The sequence below is a fragment of the Rhipicephalus microplus genome, chromosome 2 (genome assembly GCF_043290135.1).
Source record: "Rhipicephalus microplus isolate Deutch F79 chromosome 2, USDA_Rmic, whole genome shotgun sequence".
Classification (NCBI taxonomy): domain Eukaryota; kingdom Metazoa; phylum Arthropoda; class Arachnida; order Ixodida; family Ixodidae; genus Rhipicephalus; species Rhipicephalus microplus.
Genome location: NC_134701.1, coordinates 243,422,318 through 243,446,200, shown reverse-complemented (window position 1 = coordinate 243,446,200; position 23,883 = coordinate 243,422,318). Strand labels below are relative to the sequence as shown.

General features: G+C 45.4%; 1 protein-coding gene across 6 annotated transcripts in view; it reads left to right on the top strand.

Annotated features, from left to right (window-relative positions):
* Positions 1–11,464, top strand: part of LOC142775875 (uncharacterized) — a 201,983-nt gene extending 190,519 nt beyond the window's left edge. For 4 of the 6 annotated variants that reach the window (XR_012887117.1, XR_012887114.1, XR_012887120.1 and 1 more), the window contains one exon: positions 9,964–11,464. Coding sequence is in view for 2 of the 6 variants with exons in the window: in XM_075878245.1 (XP_075734360.1) it covers positions 9,964–10,110 (147 nt within the window). In the remaining 4 variants the exon portion in view is untranslated. The remainder of the gene's footprint in view (positions 1–9,963) is intronic. The other 2 variants (XR_012887115.1, XM_075878267.1) reach the window with 1 other exon arrangement.
* The last annotated feature ends 12,419 nt before the right edge of the window (positions 11,465–23,883 follow it).

The window sequence follows — 23,883 nt, the reverse complement described above, 5'->3', positions numbered from 1 at the left end:
AGGTACAACGCATAAATGTAATACTATATGTGCATGCGAGAACTACATTTCTTTAGACGTGTGGAAGATTAACTAATACAGTCGTATCAGAGAACAGCAGCAGCAGCAACAACGACTACAATAAGAAGGACAACGACAACAAAAAAAAAAACAATGACGACCACGTCTGCAGGTCCCTCGCCCTCACTGTGCTGTTGTGCTCTTTAATGTATCTATTGCATTCTCTAATGAAATTTCATTGTATCTTCTCATTCTGAGAAGTGCATAAAGAATCACCAACATTGCGTCACCACTAATGCCGCTATACGGTGGCCAGTTATGGATGAGCGCATCGCGAACACATCGAGGCACGTCAAGATCCCGACGTATCCGAAAAGCGCTGCATATGGGAGGAAATAACAGAGTGTTGGCGTTCAACATTCGGACCACGCGAGCCATAAAATGCTGACGGCTGCTTCAAAAACCCGCTCCAGGCCATCGCTGAACGCACCTTGGAAGTGAAACCTCAGCATGCGCTGCAATAAGGACATGTATGTTTTCGTGAAGTTTCCTCTCATCGCCTGAAAGCCGCCCGCGTCCGAAGAAGCTGACCCCGGAGCGTGAATGGAGGATCGCTGTGGGTTGGTTTCTCTGTCGAACAGCCGTTATCGTGAGCGAGGGAGCTAAAGAGAGAGAGAGTAGGGTAGGCCGGGCAGCCTGTAATGTTTAGTGCGGCCACGAGAATGTCACATAAGCGCTAGCGCGCGCTCTCTCCCCGAGTCGGGGGATAAATCCACTCACGGAGGGCCTCCGTCTTACAAACTGGCCAGCACCATGGCGGCTCGTGAGACCCAATAACGGCGTCATCTTCTCTCGCTGGCCCCGCAAAAACAGCCCGGGGGGTCCATCCGGGGTACATTTATTTCCGAAGTTAGAGTCACGTTCCCAGCGTCGCCGAGAGATCGTCGAACCCGCGAAGGTCCACTATCTCGCTCTTAGGATTCTGCGGGATAAGCCGGCGAGCGTGCACATTCCACGCGAGGCACCTTCTCAGGTTGCCCGACAACGCTAGAAGCTGCCGCAGAGGAGGCACCGCCGCCGCTGACTGGAGGGGGTGCCCGAGGCAAGCAACGCGAGCACCCGCAGTGCTCCAAAAACCGGAGGCTCCCTCTGCAAACTCTCACATGAAGTCCGCCGCTTGATTGGCCGAGGAGCTCCGAAAATGCGTGCGCTGACGCTGCTTCCTCTACTACACGTACGTGTACGGGCAGCCCGCATTGCCCCCCCTCCCCCCCCCCCTTCCAACGCCTCAAATACCGCTAAACGCGAGCGTGCGGGCGAGAAGTTACGGTGCGGCCACGGGGCCGAGAAGCGAGAGAGCTGCGAAAAGACATGGACCGTGTGCGGAGCTTCTTTCCTTTGATTAGAGCCGGGGCCAGCTGTTCCTCTGCACTCGCCTCCTTGTTAACGTTGCCCAGTGTCCGCTATCACCCACCTTCTCCTTCGACGCACGTGTAGCGTTCAGGGCGCGGGTGCGCTTTAAAAGGCTTCTTTGGGGGATGGCGTCACCTCTTGAGCATTGAACCAGGAGCAGAGGGACGCCGCCCTATCTCCTTGTTCGGCTATTACGAAGGAGTGCCCGGCAAGTAGGCGTATTCCGGTTCGTTCCGGTGAACAGAAACCGTCTTCTTTGATGTCCGTGGAATGTATCTTACTTTTTTGTTCTCTCTGTGAGAGTTTTTAGGCGTCATCACGCCTTGAGTTTGATCGCCGTTTGTTTCACTGTATTATCTTTGGTACAATGGTGATTTGAAGCACGGTTGCTCATGGTTTTTGTTCAAAATGCACATGCGCAAATGTAGAAAGAAAAGTAATCTAATAACCATGGGTTGGCAAACTCACTCATGACTTGACTCACTCGGACTCACTCCGACTCAGATCGAGCCGTGAGTCTGAATCTGAGCGAGTCAAGGTGAGTAATGTTTTTGTGAGTCGTTTGAAGAAAGCTTTCGTGAGGGTGAGTCCGAATGGGTCCGGTCCAGTAAAAAAAGTTCCTGTATCTGAGTCCCAATGATTCGAACGCTCTAAGTGTATTTCATGAGTGAAATTCAGTGAGCTCCATAAGTTTTGCCGACCTATGCTAATAACAAATGATCACCTTGCTAACCTTTCTTTTATATTTTATGTCGGGCTCTACGACGGCTCCACCACCGTACTTTCGTCACGAAAGTGACGTTGAAAATATACACTAAGAGATTGCAAAGAAAAAAAAAAATACAAGAAGGCTAGCAGCAGCCTCTCAATTCTCAGCGCGCGGCGCTAGCCACTACGCCATAAAACGTACCCTGTCTGAATTGATCATGGCAAGCCATTTACATACACCATGCACCGTTTGGCTGTCTTCAGAGCTTCGAAACTTTAGCGCGCTTTCATTATCAGCGGCGAGTTGGCACGATGGGCTCGCATTGGGCACCCTCTAAATGTCGTCGCCTCCACGAAGCAACGAAGCGCAGCCTCCACGGAGCGTGGTCTCTCCTGCTCGCGCGCTTGTCAGACTCGTTATTCAGGAGAGGGTGAAGGTCACCTCGCACGCTGCCGCGATCGCGTTTATAAAAGGAGCACGCTGCTGACACACGACGCAGGAAGAGTTGTGACACTAGTTCGCGCTTGTCCTTAGCCTACTTGTGCGCTCGTTTCGTGCGTCTTTCCTTCAGTTTGAACAACGCGCTTTAAGTGTCCAGCTGTGACAGATGTTAGTTCGAGCTTCTCCTGTGCATACTAACTTCTTGCGCGCTTTCTGCTTGAGGTGTGGGCTGCAAGTTTTGAGCTGCTTGCCATACCTAACGTGACTTTTCAATTAGTTTCTGTTGCTTAAACAATGCACAATAACCGCTCAGTTACCTTTCTAAGGACACATTTTACTTTCGTGTTACACCGATTCTTATATAGGGGGATCGATCGCGTTTCTTAAGTAAATCGTGAAATTCAAAGAGATATGCCGCGTGTCATATCCCAATTTTATGTAATTCCAAAGTGATGGCTGGCATGGCACCTTAGATAATTTTTATGAGAAACCAGGCAATCTACTCGCATTATTACATTTTGGTAGACAGAGATTACACTGAAAGTTGGACACCTCAAAGTGGTCAGTGGCACTGAATCAGGATGCTTTAACTATCAACAACTTACGCTTACGATAATTCCACAGTACGTAACAACTTATACTGCTCAATCTAGTTAGGTACACCGTTTTCTTGCTTAAAGGGGCTCCGCAACACTTTTTGAGCATGGTCAGAAAGCGCTGCTGATCGGTAGTGGCGGCTCCTGAGAACATGCTTCTCAAATATTATTGCTTGGCTCATGGCCTGGAATCCACAAAAAATTCTCGGTTAGCTAAAATTCACTTTCTCTTCCCTTGACAAATGTCCCTACATACTCAAAATTACTAGGTCTCATGCCTAGTATCAACCATTGGCGGATTTGAGCATGGCGCGCTCGATCGTCATTGGGGCCGCCGCGTGGGGCCGTGACTCGTCCACGCGTGTGCACTCGATCACACTGAAAAACCGCGCATTCGAAATAAACAAAAAGACGCGTGACGTATTTTCTTCCTCTGTGCCATCCCTCCATGCTTAACTTCCAGTGCTTTTGTCGGACGAGAAAACAGAGAATGCAATTGCAGCGTGTGACAATCTTTTGTAACTCTGTTCGTGTTAGACGAATTCTGAAAATTTTTGCGGTGGTGAATTCATAAGGCAATAAGCTCCCTTAGCGAATCCATCGAATGGCTACTTAGAAAAATCTTGCATGACCCTTTTAGGCTGTCAGATGTTATAGCTAAAATTTGCCCTATCGGGCTGGTCTTTCTTTCTTAACTAGAACCCTAACAGCCTGAGTCATCACGTTAATTTTAGTGAGCAGCTTATTCTCGTAACGCCCAATTTAATTCGGTTCACTATATTTCAAAACACGGTTCTACACGAGCAATTCATACCGAGTGTTCGCGGTTCCCATTTGTGAGTTAGGACAATGACAATTTGCTTACCTACGCTGCTAATCAGATGCTGTGACAAGTGCTAGCTATAGAACCTTCGGTGTAGTTTTTCTGCAATAAGCAGCGCTGTACACAGGAAATGATAGGCAGGAAGTTCGAAGGGCATCACCTTCAGTCCGTGATTATCTATGTCACGCTAACTGTTCTATTATGCCAGTGCTGCCTTTGTGATTGGATTCGTTTAATATTTTCATTTATTTGCCCCCAGTCTTCATAACCATCTGCCTGAGTACACACCATTCGCCCCCTAAAGGCCCATATGACTGCGCCCCCTATTTACCATGTCTTGTGCTTACTGGGGCCATGAGAGGCGTGTGACGCAGCGTAGGATGGCTCCAGCGTATATTAGTAAACATAGTGCTCAGATGACTGACATCTTGTTGCTCTTTTTTCTCTTGCTCTCTCAGATTGGAGATATCGAGCAAGTCTCTCATGATAAAATTTCCACCCTTAAGTTTGACCTTCTATACGAAACCCAGACGCGGCATTACTATGTTGGGTGCTCAAAAGCAACCTCACATGACCCCTCAAGTGTCGTGCTGTTTAGACTCAGCCGACTGCCCGCTTCCGCAACGCGACCCCATATTAAGCCCACATCGGGTTCATGCTTTTGCCGCAATGTAATGACAATGGTTTATGTAGGAAATGTGCGTGCGCCGGTTGGAAATGCGTGCAAGCAGAAACACTGCCTGAATGTGCAGTGCATGAGTTGTCGCAAACTCACGCAATGCAGCTAGATCCGCCCCTTACATGGTCGGCGCAACGACCCATGCACGCACTGCATTTATGCATGTATAAACTATTCCTGCTTCATACTCTGGAGTATACTTTTACGTTTAGAAGTTTACTCATCCCCGCTCCCGCTCGTATACCTTTTGTAGGTAAAAAAAAAAAAAAAACGTAACCTCATAGGAGCTAGGTGTATATCAAACTAGTGCTTGGTTTTTGTATACGCACAGCGATATGGGCGTTCCGTACATACTGTGTTGGCCCCGCTGGAAAGTAAGCCTACTCGGTCGTTCGTCAAAGCGGACTACAGGTACATCAAGATATGGTTACGAGGACTGCTACGGCACACTTCGTGCAATATACTTTCGAAGAAAGGCTCGTAAACCAAAACAAAAGAAACAAAAAAACAGATAAATGGGGGAGGGGGGCACATTGCACCCTGCTCAGTCTCTGCTTCAAGCGCTTGCATTGTCTTCGACTGGTCTACCAATTAGCTTCTGAAGCCTTTAGCGAGCAAGGCATGTAGTTAGGCTTGAAATTAATTATTAGTAGTCCTGATAGATTGTTCACATATACCGTTTCCTTCCATTTGGTGCGTACCTAATCCTTTGTGGATGCTTCGCGCACACGTATACGCAAGCACACGCTTAAGCACTTGAATTTTGACGACACCCTCATTAAAACGTGACTTTCTCAGTTTATTTTTCTATTTTTGCTTATGCTGACCATTGCCTTTACTAGTAGATAGAAGGTTGATCGCCATGCTACGAGCTATCAAATTATTGATGACGTGGCTACTGAAGTGCCCTACCTCATTCAACGTCCGCATCCCGTAGATGGTCCCACAATGCTTTGCGACTGTGACTCTCTTACACCATCTCCCAACCATAGGTAGGAACTCAAAAATTGTTAATCGAAGGAGCTGAGCATGGTGGTCAGTTGCAACAATATTGAATCTGCTTCATTAACGTAGAATTTGAATAAACCATTTCAGTTCCGTCATGTTGCCCAAAAGAGTATATCATTAGCATCACGTATGCATAGCTAATGTACCCTGACATTAACGTAAACATAAAGCTCAATAAAGGGGTGAATACTTTGCTCATTCTAATAGTGAGTGAGTGAACAAATTACGCGGCCAATTGTACATGGATGCTTAGTTTTGAATTGGTGTGGAAAACACTCAAACTTTATATAGAGAGTTAAATATTATTCATCCGGCATACAATTCAACATACTGATCAAAACTGGACGCTTTTGAGACGGAAAATTAGAGGCTCTGACTTCGCACTCCCCATGCTATACACTTTGTTCAAAGGAAAAAAAAAAAGAATGACAGAGGTACAAAGAGGCCAACGAAAACGCGGATTTTCTTTTATATACTGCAAAATGTTCTACTTTTCACAGCGATAAGGTGGTTGAGAAGGCTACGTGGTTTCAACAGATAGTCATTATACTTACTGTTGAAAAACTTGTACGTATGACTATTGAAAAAAGGTGCCATATCTACAATCCGCCCTCTCCATAAATACATTAAACAGTTTCTATTATCGCCGTCTTATACATGATCCGCCAAATGCATAATTGGTCAGGGACATCTCCTATGCAAACACTAGCTTTCTTTATCGTTTATCGAGAAAAATTACTTGGCTATATTTCCACAGAAGGGAAACTGTCAATGCTTGATGCACTCCAGTGGTTTCTAGAGTCTTTAGCGTCACCGTACAAACCTTAAGTACAGAGGCTTCTGACGAGACCAAGCGGATTCACGCCGACACCGCGCTTCAAGATCACATCGTACAGTCCACAGCGTTAAATATTACGGCAGTAAATGATTACTTCGACGGCCTTATTGACACAATACTTCAGCGCCAGCCGGTATAAACGTGTTGGTGTATTACATTGGCGAAGCAGGACCTCAAAGCTTTTCTCACCATGCAATAACCATACCATGCCGGATTGAGCGACGCATTGTGACTGCATATTGATTATGTGCATGTTAATTACACAGTGTCAGTTATAATCTGTGGGGCTTTCATTAACTCTTTGCATTTATTCCCTCATACACCCTTTCTCCATCTCAAGTACAGGGTGGTCAACGGGACCAGGTAACTTACCGCTCTTTCTCTCTCTATCTCACTTTCCCTCTATCGGCTTGTGTAAAATTCATTAGCTTACACGTGAAAGCTAATAGCGAGTACCTTTCCCCGTCTCTTAACGGCAAAGGGGATTGGCTAAAGGCATAAACCAAAAAAAGAAAAGACAACCGGAGAAGATAAAGAAGAGGAAGACATAATGAAGGGGTGGTCAGATGTATTCATACTGCAAGCCCGGAGCTTGCCGCGAATCTCTTACGTGGGGCACAGGTAATTGAAAAGTCATGACTGCCTTTTCTCGCCCGTAGTCTATCCACCAGTACTGCACGAAATAGACGGCATCCGGTGGAGTGGCCTTTAGAGCGTAAGTCGAACCTCTCTCGCGTTCCGCGCAGAACGGACCACATCACGCCTCCCGGTAAACATGGCTGTGCCCGGTCACGTCGAATTACAATTACGGCTGCATCTTGCCGCCCACTTGCGGCTGGAAGCAAGAGCAAAGGAAAGGAGAAAAAAAGATTAGCTACGCGGGAGACTGGATTGCCGCGGAAATGTTGCAGAGGCCTTTTCAGAGGCCTGCTGATGAAGATTAACGCACTCTCAGAGGTGGGTAAAGCCGGGAAAAGGTGAAAGAGCAAAAGAAAAACCTCCTAATGTTTCGCAATGAGGGAGGCCTAAGCAGAGCGAGGAAGCAGCAAATGCGGCGTGCAGGTAAGGATATTTACTCGTTGGGCGATGATGCCTCGCCACTTTTACGCTCATGTATTTTGATTCTCGCCATTTGCCGCCGCGCGTCTCTCTCTTAACGCCGCAACTATCGCTTTGCTGATTCGGAAGCGTGCGTGCTTATTTTCTGGTACCTTTTTATTTTTCGTCTTGTTGCACGAACTGCGAGCGAACGGGAAATGTCGGAGTCGTGATTCGAAGGCCGCATTAAATCTTCGCCATTTGGTATCCCACATTTATTGCTCATCACTTCGCTTGGAATCTCATTTTTTTTCTTGATTTTTTTCACTTCGTATTCAGTGTTCCGAGTATGTGCAACCGTGGATGATTTTGTTCAGCAGAGATAGTACACAGCGAAAAATGGGAAGCATGAAGACAGACATGCATGCCCGTACACGTACGCATGTACGCGTGCACACACGCACCTTACCAACGAATTGACGCAAAGGTGATATACTAACATTCTATAATGACAAGAAGGTACAGTTGTAACCTTCGGTGAGAAAAAAAACGAAGATGCTAGTGACGTGTTCACTATAGTAGCATTCGAAAATCATACGTATTTGGTTGTCTGTTCATTATGATCACTTCACTATAAACCTCATCTGGGAAGTTAGCCATGCAATACAAAAAGCAGTAAAAGAGTAATATTAAATGCGAAGCATTTCTTGGCGAACTTTGGCGACTTTGAGCGTATCTATCTATCTATCTATCTATCTATCTATCTATCTATCTATCTATCTATCTATCTATCTATCTATCTATCTATCTATCTATCTATCTATCTATCTATCTATCTATCTATCTATCTATCTATCTATCTATCTATCTATCTATAGATAGATCTATCTATATCTATAGATCGATAGATAGATATCTATATATAGATCTATCTATATCTATATTTATAGATCTATCTATCTATAGATAGATAGATAGATAGATAGATAGATAGATAGATAGATAGATAGATAGATAGATAGATAGATAGATAGATAGATAGATAGATAGATAGATAGATAGATAGATAGATAGATAGATAGATAGATAGATAGATAGATAGAGACACACGACAGAGTAAACCTCCCTGTGGCTATGAGTCTGGGCTCTTCGAGCCAACGTGCGCTCCACGCTTTTCTTTTTCGAATCAGAGTCGCCGAAGCATTTCTTGAGTTCTTCAGCGAAACGATCCCACGTTGTTAAGGAATATTCGTGGTTTTCGTACCACATCAAAGCGGTTTCCGTGAGAAACAGCGCGACATTTCCTAGTTGGTCGGTGGGATCCCAGGCGTTGTACCGGCTCACCATTTTATAATGTGTCAGCCACGCATCCACATCTTCCCCTGCTCTTCCCGCGAACGGTCGGGGTTCCATATAGCGATACCGAGGTGCAGCCGGCACTGACCTTTGCGTGGTTGAGAAGCCGTGACCTTCGCTCTTGGTCATGACGGTTGTTGTCGGTGCAGACCAGCAAGACGATGGCTCCGGCGAAGTTCAAACAGCTGTGGCTCCGTGGTTCGTCGACGTGCTGTACCCCGTACCTTCACCACTCTATTACGTTTAGTAATGTGTTTATTACGCTGTGGCATACTGGTAGACTTGAAGGGGTCGTGCACCGGAAGCCTATCTCGCTAGCCGAACGTCCTCTTCTCTAATCTGCCTGTTTCCCGCTACCCAGAGGCTCATACCCGAATCACATATGCATAGCACTATCCATCTATCTGTCTATTTGCTTGTTTGTTTGCATGCTTGTCTGTACTTCAATCGCGATCCATACGTTACTGCTCGCTATCTTTTAAAATCCATCGACCAAGGAAGGTGATCCTGCCAGTTGGTCAAGCAGTCAGCTAACTAATCGGGCTATCATTTCACCACGATATGCAATCAACGGTGCCGCAGTACTATACAGTTATTTTCAGCGACTGTTGCAGAGGTACACTCAACTGCGGCATTTGTAGTAAGCTTCTGCATTTAATTTTCCTGGAGCGTAAACTACAGCAATTGTAAGTGCCTTGCGCTGCTGCAACGTCGTCCACAATAGAAGGAGCCATCACAACGTGCACAGGTTTACTCGAAATGTGTTACTTGATAACCTGAGCTCCAGGAAATTAAGACATGGTAACTAAAAGAGCAAGCCAATTATTTCAGTTGGGAGTGTACGACATGTACGTTCGGTGATTTGAAGAACGCCGACCTGGGAAAAAACAGGCCTCCAGCCATGACACTCATTTATCATCGCGTACCCACGACTGGATCGCGTGCCTGTTAAAAAAATATTAAAGAGAGAGAGAGAAAGAAGCGAAATTGAGCTATCCGCGCCTTTGTGTATCCTGACGCGGAACGTCGCTTGTGTTTACCTTATCTTTTTTTTTTTTTCAGTGTGCCTATGAAGGGAAGTGGGAGCTCCGGTACAGTTCATTAACAACACTTTGCCGCGTCGCCATGACGCTGACCGCGCACGCAGGAGGCGTCATTGACCCTGCCGGAGGCGACACTGAAGAAGCGAGATCCTGCAAGCCTGCTTGAGCTTCGCACACGCATAGGACACGCACAGGGTTCCCAGCAGCTACCGTGACGTGTCATTCGAGCCTCTTGTCCAAAACACCGGTGGTCAGGAGAGGCGCTCGGACTAGCGGGATCCACCACCACACTCTTCGCGCAACTTAGTCTCTCGGCGTGCAAACGTATGCCTTGACGAGGCTTCATTACAACGTTAATACATATAGGCCCCGCATGGCGTGTTACTCGCCGAATAAGCCGTAACGGTCGCGTAGCGGTATACTTTCAAAGTATAGGTGGCATCGTGAAAAAAGTGAGCGCATGCGGACGGTGAAGAATAAATCATCTGTATGCTTGCTCAGAGAAGGACTTCGTATTTCACTACGATATCTTTGCGAAAACCTTTCTGAAAACAATTCAGTACTTAAGAGACAAGATTACCTTAAACATTTTATTGAGCTTTCATGTTTTTTTATGAACACTTGAATTGGCGTGACTACTTGTGTTTTTACAAACTCTGTGTGGTGTGGTCCCATTTCTATGTAGTGTGGATACATTTATGTGTGGTGTGGACACTCAGTGTTGAAAAACGTGGACTCATTGAGTAAGCGTTGTGCTATGTACATATGTATAGCCTTGTGTTTGCTACAAAATATGCGATGTCGATTTTTGTGCAAGAGAAGAGGAGTAGCCGGCGCCATGCATCGGCACCAACCTCTCCTTGTATACATTTAAATGCATTTTAAAAAAGGGATGGCTCCGCTATTGTTCGAATATGGTGTTCGAACACGGCCTTCAAGAGCAGTTTGTGTGCAAAACGTGGCAATTTCGTAAACGCGCGGGAAACGCTTGGTGACACTGGGGCACGCACTGTGCTGCCACGTGCAATGCGACCTCGCTGTACACGCGCTGATACCGTGTGGTGGTGAGAACGGTGAAGGAGTCTTTACAAATGGCAATTGGCGCATACTTGGGTATACACGGAGTCACCGCCTGACAGAGTCGCCCTGCTTTATTTCATTGTGCATGCTGTTCTCGTGTACGACGAACTCAAGTACCGGATATACTAGGCGTGTTGATATTTGGAATCGTTAGCTCAGGTGCAGGTACAACGAAATTGCCGGCCCTGGCTCACCTGCATCTTCTCTGGACATTAAAAAGAGTCTCCATTATCATCACCATCACCAGCACTTACCGACCTCTCAACAACGCTTAAGATATTTTAATGCCCAAATAGTTTTAAAAGAAAATTGTGTTTAGCTCATAAGGAGAGAAACGTACTCTAATTAGGGAGTGCTGTTGTGTATCTACTTGGAGACACACTAATCGGTGTCGTAACCTACTTTAGCCTTGTTTCTCGCTTGTCTTTCTTTTTTTATGGCGTCTCTTGTATGTTGCCACGTTTCTTTCCTCAAGTTTTGTTATCGCCCCGTTACACTATGTTCAGCGCGAACCGCGCTTACGGTGTTGAAGAAGTTTCGAAGCTGTAGTAGATCGTTTTGTTAAGGTTACGCCCGCTTCGTGAACCTTTCAGATTATTCTGGAACCTACGTCGCCACTGCGAAACGCTAGAATGTTCGATGGCAAGTGTATAAATGACGACACGCTTGATCGACGGCCAACGCTCTATTCACCGCTACCAGTCCAAGACTGCCACTGTAATCCGACTTTCAGTTTACTGGACACGCGTTCGCCCAAATAAACAGTTTATTATTCGACTCGCAGTGTGCCCTATTCGTCCACATCTTGAACCCGTGACATCACATTTCTTTTTCATTTCCTCTTTCTCGATCACAAGGTTGCCAGCCGGTCTAAAAGTGGCTAATGTGCTTGTCTTTACGTCTTTTCTTTCCCCTCCTGTTCCAACGCTGTCGCTCATCTCGAAGTCATATCAGAACAAATTACGCAGAACACCTGCGTTACCGCCACCCCGTGGTTTGTTTCCAAAAACTTTACCTCATGTTATAGGCGCCACCTAGTGGATGAATATATTGAAAAGTTGCCTTACGGTAAATCAGCAGCTGCGACGAAAGAGCCCAGTTTGGACGTTTCCGTTTCCAGGTGCGGGGCGCTCATATTAGCACGCACGCAAAGAGTGGCGGAGCCTGGCAGATCCGTGCCTATGCCGCAAATTACTCGGGCTTCAATCATTCCCAATTGGAGCTCTGACGAAATGCACATCTCATTGAAAGTTGAGTGCCCACACAAACCGAACCCTTTTGGAGTTAGGGCGAAAGCATCTGGTCTTTACACCGTGCAACTGTGCACTTTCCCCGATAGGAACCGCACTCATGCGGAGGATGAACGGCTTGTCTTCGGCTTCCCTATGACACCGTAAAAAATTCTCTTCATCTGCCGCAGTTTACGCAGTCTCTTACTTCGAAAGTACTAGCTGGAATGGCCTCGTAATATGAACATGCTTTAATTTAAATGCACAACATAGTTATTTGTGAAAAAATAACCGCATGCTTTCCGGGTTGGCAAAAAGAGAGGAAATGGGGGGAGGGGCCAAACACATTTCCCCGCATGTTTGGGCACGTGCGCAGGTCTGCCCACGCGCTACGTAAACCTAGCTGATGAGCTTTACGCGGTGGAAGAGCTGTGCTAGTGCGTCTGCTTGTCCTAATTAATCAAAACATGATTAAGATCTTGTTTCAGAGAAACCTGGTCCTGGACGAAGAACTCCATCAAGCATCGTTCTTGGAACTTCAGTCATTTGAACTTGTACCAGCACCGACAAATGCACATTAACGGGAAGTGGCCAAGGATTAATAATAATAATAATAATAATAATAATAATAATAATAATAATAATAATAATAATAATAATAATAATAATAATAATAATAATAATAATAATAATAATAATAATAATAATAATAATAATAACAATAATAATAATAATAATAATAATAATAATAATAATAATAATAATAATAATAATAATAATAATAATAATATAAATTAAAGAAAATTTTTTACAAAAATAAAGAAGAAATGACTTACACAACCGAATCACTCGATAGAGAGTGAATAAACTGCTAGTAAGAGGTAACTCACCTTCACTTTCAGAAAGAAACCACGCATCCGATTAAAATATATATATCAAATCATTATTGGGCATTACAAGATAGATATTGGAAAAATTATTTCATTTTCTTCAGGTTACGCCACTAGGCAACGCCATGATCGTACAAAAACTCCCCTCCATACCCGCAATAACTGCTTCAAATATCCTTTTTTCCCCAGAACTGTGCAGGATTGGAATATTTTAAATAACCATCAAGTCAAAACACAGTCTTTAACATCCTTTGCCAGTAGTGTGAAAAAACAGAAAATAATTTTACTTGTGCCAGTTATGTTTTCTTTTCTTAAAATGAGAGTGATTTGTCATCGGTCAAATTTTGTTACATTTGTTTATGTTGTAAAACGCAAGCGATAGTTATTTGTTTGCTTTGTGTTATATGGCTGCCTACTATATGAAATGCGATAGGCTGTTCCATCTGTTTGCCTGGTGTTATATGCTGATGTGTACGTCTTTTGTACTCACCTACTAAAATCCCTCCAGGGGATTGTAGTACCAATAAATAAACAAATAAACAAATGAACAAATAAAAACAGTGCCAGACTTACAGTCATATCTTAGAACACACAACCCAGCAATAATACCGACGAATGACACTTGTATGAAAGGGAATGCAGTACGGAAAGTCATGAGACAGAAGACGATGTGTTTGACTGCGTTGCCTTTGGAACCCCCCCCCCCCTCAATACTTGCCCCGCCGCGGTAATCTATTGGCTAAGGTACTCGGCTGCTGACCCGCAGGTCGTGGGATCGAATCCCAGCTGCGGCGGCTGCATTTCCGATGGAGGCGGAGATGTTGTAGGCCTGTGTGCTCAGATTTGGGTGCAAGTTAAAGAACACCAGGTGGTCGAAATTTTCGGATCCTTCCACCACGGCGTCTCTCATAATCATACGTTGGTTTTGGGACGTTAAACGCCACATATCAATCAATTATCAAACCCTCAATACTTTTTCCTTTTTATTTTTTCTCAGAAATCGAACACCCCACACACCTGGTTAGAGAGTCGGAGTGGAGGAGTGTTAGAAAAGATCATACTCCCACATCCATTCCCTAGCCCCAACAACGCAAAAAGTCTATTTAAATGATGGAACATTGAGTGATGGCAATATTTAGCGTCTTGAGAGCTGTTTTTAGAACGTGCTTGCGTGAACGGTGCGACATGCTTCTCTTTACTTCATCGCTTATATTACTCAACTAATTAATGTTGTAGAGACCATGAGCATGATATGATAAATGTCATCCACCATCTCTAAAAGAAGTTTCTTGAGTATAGCTGCAGGCACGATTTGCGACTGTGGCCTGTTTTGTTTGTTGCTAAAGCTAAAATGTGAAACAGCATACGAGTTTTCATTCCAGTTCAAGTGTATGGGAGGGAAACGCAAAGTAAAATCGTTTTATTGCGATAGCAATTATATGGATTTCTCGGCTGGAATTCACTGCTGGCGTCGGCGTCGACGTGTACGTCGATCTCATGCACCGTATGTGTATACACCAGAACACAGTGAACTCAGTGCTTGCCACCATTATGAAAAAGCGTGTGGCGCCATCTGTTGCAAGCGCAGTGAAGCAACACCCTCAGATGCCACGCGAGCAGACGCTCTGGAAATCAAACGCGGAGCTTCACAACCTCAATCCAGCTGTAAGCATGTTTCGCGCTGTTCTATTGCTGAAATTTTATGCTGATTTCGTGGGAAACGTCGAGGAGACCTTTCTCGACAGTCCGGAATGTCTGCAGCATGTGTAATGCAGACTGCTGAAGCAACTTCATTAGGCACGCATTATCCGACTGAAAGAAACACGAACAGCGGAAAGCGTTAACTGCGACGTGCCTTGGCTGTGACAAGGCAAAATTTGTGCTATAAGCTGGCGTCAACGTAGCGCTAGAATGTGGCGCCAACTTACGCTCATGCACCACATGTGTATAAATTGCCAGTCCTGCGGGGCACTCGGAACACACACGCGATGCAAAAAAGTCAGCCAGAAGAAGATTTTAAAATGCTACGGTGATGCTGGTCGAAAGCACATGTAGATTAGCCTAGTGACAGTCAAGGCATGTCGCAGTTCGACCGAGTCGAAAGCCACGATTTCCGCGCGCGTCACATCTCTTTATATTGCGATAGTAGACCTTCAAAGTTGTACTAAACATGTGCGGTGTGTGCATCCAAGCGTGAGTCGTAATACGTATATTCTAATATTGACATGCGGCCTGCGAAAGAGTACGGTAATAGTTTTGTGTTGCATACTACAGGCATACTGCACGCCAATCGATGCTGTAACGTAGAACAGCCGGAGTCGTGCTTGAATAAACGCAATAAGTATACTTGCTCGTACACTTTACTGGGCTCGTAGTTTTTCCTGCCGATTGCGATTATATCCTAAGGCGGCGGAGCTCAGCATTTTCATTGTGGACAAAAATCTCTCCAATATCTCCAATCGCAAAACACCGCACCAGCACGATTCCCACGATGCGCTGTTAACTTCACAGGCAGTGCTCAGAAATCTCTTTTTCTTGCTCTGGTTGTTTTCGCATCAGATGACAGCGCAGTGGTACTTAGATGACATTTTATAAGCGGGAGCAGCGTGAACACTCTTAAAAAAATGGAGTGACGTACTCTCCATTTAGGGAGGAACGGCGATGTCCCCAATGTTCGTCTTCAAATAGAGAAACGTTGCTCCCTCATCCACGGAGAAACACGTTTCTCCTTATGAAAATCAACATGGCTGCCCCCTGGCGAAGCGAGTAGGCTTAGCAAATGCAACGATTCTCGACTGGTAAGGAGTACACGGCACTGAAAGTTACAAAAAACGGTCCCGCTGAGCTTGACATTGAACGAAATTGTTATAAAAACAAGCAGACGAACCTGTGGCGGTGAACACATCGCGAAAGAGAACGATGGAGCAAGTACGTTTCGTTCGGTCAGCGAAGCCACGTTCACTCCGAAAGACACGGTTTCTGCAGAGCCCTCACCTGAAGAGTGCATGCTAGGCTTGCTGTATTTATTTCTCGCAGATTCAGATAGTGTAGCGACGTTATCCATGCGCTTACGGGTGCGCAGGTCACGAGATGTGCCTCCAAACCGTACACTCGATCGCAGCGAAACCATTCCGAATCCGTAGTGCAGCTTTGATAGATAGATGTTCAACGATATATAAATGGCTGGAGGTGTGAGAGCGTCAAAGCAATGAAGTAGGTGGTAGGTAGCGCCATCTGGAGGGATTGATCAAAGTTAAAAAAAAGTTGACTGCCGCAACGTTTGTTGTTATTACCCACTATCACGGCTCCCTTGCGGATATTTTACGCATCAACCCATTCAACCATTCGACCACTTACGGACACCGGAAGCCTATTATGTGCTGATGCAATCTATATAGCTACACATGCACACATGGTCACATAGTACACAAATAGTACGCAACAAGTACACTAGCGTATACGCTAACAAGTACGCAACAAGAGCACAATCAACCATTCAAAACCAACGGCTCACACCTCGACGTGTTTACTCACACTCTACTGTGAAAGCGCGCCAGCTTATATAGCGATGAATTTCAACTGACCTGAGTGGCACAGGTTACAAGTAGGTTTTCTTACACTTTTTTTCACGTTTTTTATCAATACCACAACATGCGCACACGTAAATATATTGTATCTGATGCTTAGGTAAACCTCAGTTAATCAAAGGTTGCACAGTAATGAACGGAATAATTACTAGAGCTTATCAGGTTTTCACTAAGGCGGATGCCCCAAGCCGTGCTTAGAATGCCCACGGCAAGTCGAACGCTGCGCCATCTGTCGACCACTGCCACAGTTACTTTTTTTTTCTTGAAGCCTCTGAGAGTGCAAACACTTGCCACGCGTTAGCCATTTCGGAGGTCACGTTTTTTTTTTTTTTTTCTTCTTGGAGAGGGCGCAGCATGCAGACCAAACTTTGTCTCCGTCGTGGTAGGTGTTCTGTGGTCACGTCGACCTCGTTTAGTTGTTTCGTCTTAACGTTTGCTTATATTCTTTTTACGTGCGTACCACAAGTGTGGCCGTTAGCCATGGATATAGTACACCACTAGCCCTTCAATGACAATGTTTTAATGCGGTAACGACCGTCCTAGCAGTGTATACGTCCGTTACAACGCGGGTCTTGCGAGATAAATAAGCGATGACCTCGCATCCGACGGTATTTTTTCGTGAGCCATGACAGAGGCTGTTGGCGTCGCGGGAGCTCTCATACTTGAGTGGAGGAACTATCGCTGCAGTGCGCAAGTTTACCATAACTTTATAGAATGTTGTGCCTGCATACTTCTCTGCTTCAGATGCCTCTCGCGATTCGCCTCGCGTGTCAACTTGCAATCATAGTGCGTGCCACAATTTTGTTGTTATCGCTGTGGCTGTGGTGGTTATTACTCTGGATTCGGAATACTCTTTTCACAAAGGAGAGTGAGCGTTAGTACTTACTTGCTGTGCACAGCTGCTACTAGAAGTGCATTGTGTGTTGAGTTTCTCACGACAAAGGAGAATCATGGACGAGAAAGACATACTGCTCGCGTGCATAATTCCTTCCTACTTCTCAGTGCTGGCATGGGCAATTCAAAACGAATGCGGTTGAGAATTTGGTTTAACCTACAGAAGTCATTGGTTCACTTTTCACAAACGTTTAGTTATGATGATGTTTAAAATGTTTCTGATGGTTTTAATCTAGTCTGGCGAATAAACGCTCGGTGAAACTTCGCAGCCTGTTTCCCTTTGTGCTTTCACCTGCCGGGGTAGCATAGCCTTATTGGGTGTCGTGTGACTATGCTGATGGACGCAGGTACGACTTCCGGCCACGGCGGCCGTATTCGAATGGGGGTAAACTGCAAAGAACATCCATATGGTGGTAGTGGCACGTATAACTCTACCAATTGTATATGATCGTACTTTCACGCATGGTCTGTAGAGTGGTATCAGGTTTCCTACACTATTGAAAAAATAAGTGTGATGCTTTTTTACGCGCCTCGTTGAATTCATGAGTGCTGTTGGTGCCGTGCGAAACTAAAAATGCGTGGGCTTACCAAGTATGTCGACACCGAAAAAAATCATTATTTTTTTTTACACTCTAAGGTAATCGATAAAGCAAGACTGCTTGGGAAGCAGAGCTCCTTGTATTCGTGACAAATTGGTAGTATGAAACAACACGAGACACACATGGAAGTGTGCGGAGCATCGTGCGAGTGCCTGACGATAAAAAAAAAAAAGAGAGGCTTTTACTCTACACTAATAAAACAAAAGAAAACGTCATTCCTGCATTGCTTACAACAATCTTAGGTTAAAGCAATCGCTCGCGACTGGCCGCGGGCGGCTATAGGCTTGGCGTGCGCATGCGCGCGAGCAAGACCCCCGTGATTGAGGAGTAACTTGAACGCTGAAGGAGAAACGTTGCTCCTTTGGTCCTTGCCGCGAGAGGGCGCGACAGGTAAAGCGCCCGAAAGGGAGGAAGTCGCTGCGCCGAAGGAGGAACGGAGCCCGTTTCTCCATTCTCGCTCCCTTTTTTTTTTAGAGTGAACAGGCGTTCACTTTTTAAACTCCCAGAGCCACTGCATGCTAGCGAGGCGCGCCTTGGCAGTTCAAAACAAATAATGGCGTCTCTGGGAACGAGCGTATACCACCAAAGGCGCCTGGGTGCGATATGGGCGTGCTCTTGTCAATACGTATTTATATATGTGAAAACGCAAGAAAGAAAGATATTCCGAGAAAAATGACCCCGTATCTGCGTGTTTCACTGCAAATGTCATCGAAAGACGATAGTCTTGTGTGTGGAGAGAGTCAACGAAACGTTTATTTGATGTTCTGCGCAAGAAAATTGGTGAATTGCATTCTGGGAGCACTGCGTTAGAGAGTCTTGATCCGTGCAGCGAAGGCGAACCAGCACATCGAGGCACATTAGACACGAGCGCCATCTAACAATTATCTTCGAAAACGAAGGAAAGCGTGTGCGCCCGCGGAGAAAGATGCGTGGCTGTCTTGGAGGCGATAAGGTGTAGAACCCAAAGCGACGGCCAAGTGCCACCACCGTGTCGTCTTAGCAATGCGTTGGAAACACTTGCCTTTTTGAGCATCGCGTTGCAATATCAGCGCAGCGTGACAAACGCTACGGTTCTCTGAATTACTTGTGTGTGCCTTCTCTAGTATAAAGACACACATACAAAACATCGGCGTGCTGTTATTGGGCCTCAGATATGCGCAATAATTGCTTTTTAATTGACGATTGCACCAGTATGAACGCTGAAATGTGAGCAATATTGGTGGGTGCTGCGGATGGGGTTGACCGTTTCAGGTATTGTTAAGTGCTGTTTGGATCATCATTACCATTGACAAACAGACAAATATACAGACAGACCAAATTTTAGTGTTGAAGGTCCCCAAGAAAGACTCTCATCTTTAAAGGGACACTGAAGGCAACTATTAGGTCGACGTGGATTGTTGAAATGGAAGTTCAGAAACTTCGTAGTGTTACTTTTGTGCCAAGGAAGGGTTTATTTAGAAATAAAATCACGTTTCAGTGGTCTGCATCGGGTTAGCGCACTTCAAATTACCCGCCTCAAAAAGCGGTCCGACTGGACCAACTCACGTCACTGTTCCCGTGCACAGCGTTGCCCGGTTTTACTGCGCTAGCGGCAGTAGACCGAAAGCAGCGGAGCCACAGCAGCAACACCGGTCATTGATCAATATCCTGCCATTGAGTTCAAGATAGCCAACGTTTTTTTTTTCAACTGCGCTACGTTTGATGGCACCACATGTCCCGTGTAACCACGCGAAAATTGTTGTGTAACCACGCAAAAGCATGGCGCCATAGCAACATGACAGCATCACCTAATGAAGTGCACGCGTCGGCTTATGCCTCATAAAGCATAACCCGACCCGCGGCCTGATACTACGGAAAATTCAGGAGCACTTTCCGTAGCTGAGTTAAGCGTGCCTTGCTTTTTAAGAAGCTTTCAATTGTGATCTCTTCTTAGTAGACGCAACATGCATCCGTGGTGCTTTTGCCTACAAAACGTGCCTGGCTTACATGCACGACGTGGAAGTCAGCAACACACCTTCTTTTTGTTGCCTCGCAAGGATGCAAACATGCTTGTTCTGGATACATTGCTCGCAAAATGTTTGCGTGGCTTTTTGGCAACAACTGTTGTCGGCTGGGTGCTTGTCTTCAGCAGCGAGGGATAGCGTGATGGGTTGGCCGTTGTAACAACAACAACGATCGGTGCTCGCGGCTCCTTTAGAGCCTCATCTCGAGCGCTCTTGTTCTTGTTTCCCTCGATGTTCTCCCGTAGCTCTCAGGAGACGCCCTGCTCAGTCTTGATGACTATAATTGCCGTTTTAATCTTCGTCTTTGTCGTGCGCATACGGACACATTCACTTCAAGATGAGCATAACGCAACTCGTTTGTGCCTGCCGGAACAAAGAAATGTTCTTAACAAAGTGGGAGCGCCACTTGTAGTGCGGCTTTAGTCACATGACTCGGCCAGTGCCGCCGGAGATAAGAACAAGACCTTTGGGGCCCAGCGCAGAAGTACGCTGTAGCGAGTAACGCATCACCAGTCACTGAGTGCAATATAACAATAAAAAAGGTAGAAAACAATACTGTTTCCGAGGCAAGTGACAAGTGGGCATGAATTTATTATAGCTCCCGCGAAGATATCTCCATGTGCGTCCGTGTGTGCTACCACTCGGTTAGAGATAAGGAGGCACCGGCGTCCGCGGCACATGTACGAGGTGGGAAAGGCGGACATTTGGCGCCACACGCGTGTTCCAAAACATGAAAGATGAGAAAAAGTCAAAGCGGAAACTGGGCATTGTTTACGACGCTGAAAAGCACGGTGTACATTTTTTTCTTTTTCTTTCTTTGTTTGTTCCTTTTTTTACGTTGAGAACGAGTCTATATTGCCTTCAGTATTTTGCTAGTGTTGTCATTGCTTTACACTCCACCACCCAGCTTCTGTTTTTGTTGTCAAGCCGGGAACGGGCAAAGTGTGTGGCGCGAAACTGCCACTGGCGCGCCGCTATCTTGAAACCGGAGAACACGAATGTTTTGAATTACGGTGCCTAAATTTACGAGCTATTACTCTTAATTACTTGATCTGGAAGACAGACCATCTGTTTCGCAGTAGCGGCAAAAAAGAAAGGCAGGAGGTATGTATGCACACGAGTCAGGGGATGGAAAGACAGGAGAAATAAAGGAGCTGTTGCAAAAGCACTGAGGTGTACGTGCGCATACAAATTCAGAAGATAAAAAAACATAGAAAATAAACGACGTGTTAGCGGTAGCGAGAAAGTCTATTTGGCAGCTAAGATTGGGGAAAGAGAGAGGTAAACGAGATTAGTAAGCCAGGAAGGATTGGGGAACAAGTGAAGGCAATACGTGTGATATGAGCCAGCCGGCTCGTGAGTGCGCAATATGAAAAGCACATGAGTTGAAATGCGTAACGCGAACAGCTTGTGAAGAGCGAGCGGGCTTACTTTTGACGGCTACTGTATTGCTGCTTGTTCATTTTTCGCTTCGCTTTTGCGATTCAGTATGCGCTTGTCCGTTCCCTGTTCAAGCTTTTCCCGATGCGCTTGTGTCCTTTCTCCGACACACTCGTATTAAGAGTCGTATATCAATTATATAACGATAATTACTGTCATCGGTAATACTTCGAAGGGCAAATCGACAGGCTTTACCCGCCAATGTGGTTCGTATGTAAAGGTGCGTGTCTGCGGACTCGAAGGTCACGGGTTCGAATCTCGCCCATATGGCAGCTGCGTTGCGATGAAAGTAAAGTGTTAGAGGCTCGCGCGTGAGCGTTAGCTGGGGGGCGAGGACGGGGTGCTGATCCTACATTTTCTAACCCCGCTCGATGCTCTAGTCATGTTTTTGTGTGTTTGTCTTTCGTGTTATTGTGTATGTTTTGGAGTGTATAGTAATATTGTGTACGGATGTCCTAGCGTGTAGATAACGATTGATGTATCGATTCGGCGAACGATATTGGCGTCGTTATAAATTAGTTAAATAAATGTGTGTATTGTTGGTTTGTACCGACCGTGTCTACTGTGTCCTTTCACTCCGAGAGCGTGGCGCTCACTCGCCAATTCAAGACCTCACAGAGTTCACCACCCTAGGAGAAAGTCCTGCCTACACTCATAGGCCCGGGGCATTTAGATGCGTGAAAGCTCAGGCTGTCGAAACTTCGGGAGCACTCCACGATGACGTCCCTCATAATCATATCATTGTTCTGGTACGTGAACCACCGACAATAATTATGTGACGGCAGGTTTCATGTATATGTCTTTGGGGCATAATTTATTCGTGCATGTCTCTGGAAAAATGCTTAAGCCATTCGCTATAGAAACCGTCACCGGCTTCGTGCTAGGCGACGTTGAGTTTACTCGCGTGTATTGTATACCAAATAAAGTTGTATCACTCACTCACTCACTCACTCACTCACTCACTCAGTGACTTACTCACTTTCCGCCTTCGTGTTTTGCAAAATGTTGCGCGGGATAATCACTTTCGCACAAAACAGATAAGGCGGAACTATGGCTTGTTTTGCGTATCAGTGTTGCTTCGATAAGAAATAAAGATTAAAAGAAGGAAAGAAAGAATGAAATTGAGAGAGAATAAAGGGAGATAAATGAAGTAAGATAGAAAGGAACAAAGGAACAAAGCAAGAGAGACGATGGAAACAAGAAAGAAAAAAAGGAAGACAACTTAAGCGTACATTACACATTATAGCGGTTCAGTCAACCACACTGAAGATAAGCTGGCAGCCCTTGTCGCCTGTGGCGTCTACGATGTCACTACCTGCCTCCAACGATTGCGGCCCCTGGTCTGCAAATTCAATGCGACAGGCCCAAGCCACAAACTAAAATGAAAATAAAAAAGAAATAAAAGATAGAACACGTTCATAGTCAAATGCACCCCGTCACGTGGCCAGACCCATCCCCCTCATTCTTCGTCATTGTGGAAGCTATCAGACCGCGAATAAGGCTGCCATAAAATAAATTAACGGCTCCCCGTTCTTAACGACCACGTAATATTCTACCGATTTTTTTATAACTTGAGCCCTCTGTATTTGCCTGTATTCAAATTTAAAACGGGGAGCTGATGTCAGTGTGCTCGACTTCGCTAAGTGTTTACGCATCTGCAGCTCTAGTATTGCTATACTAAAGGCCATAGTGCGTACAAGTATACATACATACATACATACATACATACATACATACATACATACATACATACATACATACATACATACATACATACATACATACATACATACATACATACATACATACATACATACATACATACATACATACATACGTACATACATACATACATACATGCATACATACATACATACATACATAAAATTATTTCCATTCTGAACAAGAAGAAAAAGAAAGAACGTTTCTTGTGGGGGCAAGGTAAACATCTAGTGTAGAATATCGAAGTAACGAGAGAAGCGATAATGTCGAATGAACAATGGACCTGGTGGCGGGGAGCGTCACATGGAGCGTGAAAAATGCTCGTAGATTCATTAGGCACGCTTTGTCAGGCGGCAGAACAAGCTTCCCGGGACACCTGACCGGAGATGGCGACGATCGAGACGTAAATTAAAAGCGATATCTGACAGAAAGGAAGCCATGGAGGGCGAAGTAAAAACTGTCAAACGTACTTTTGGTCTTATCGACTTTCGCAGA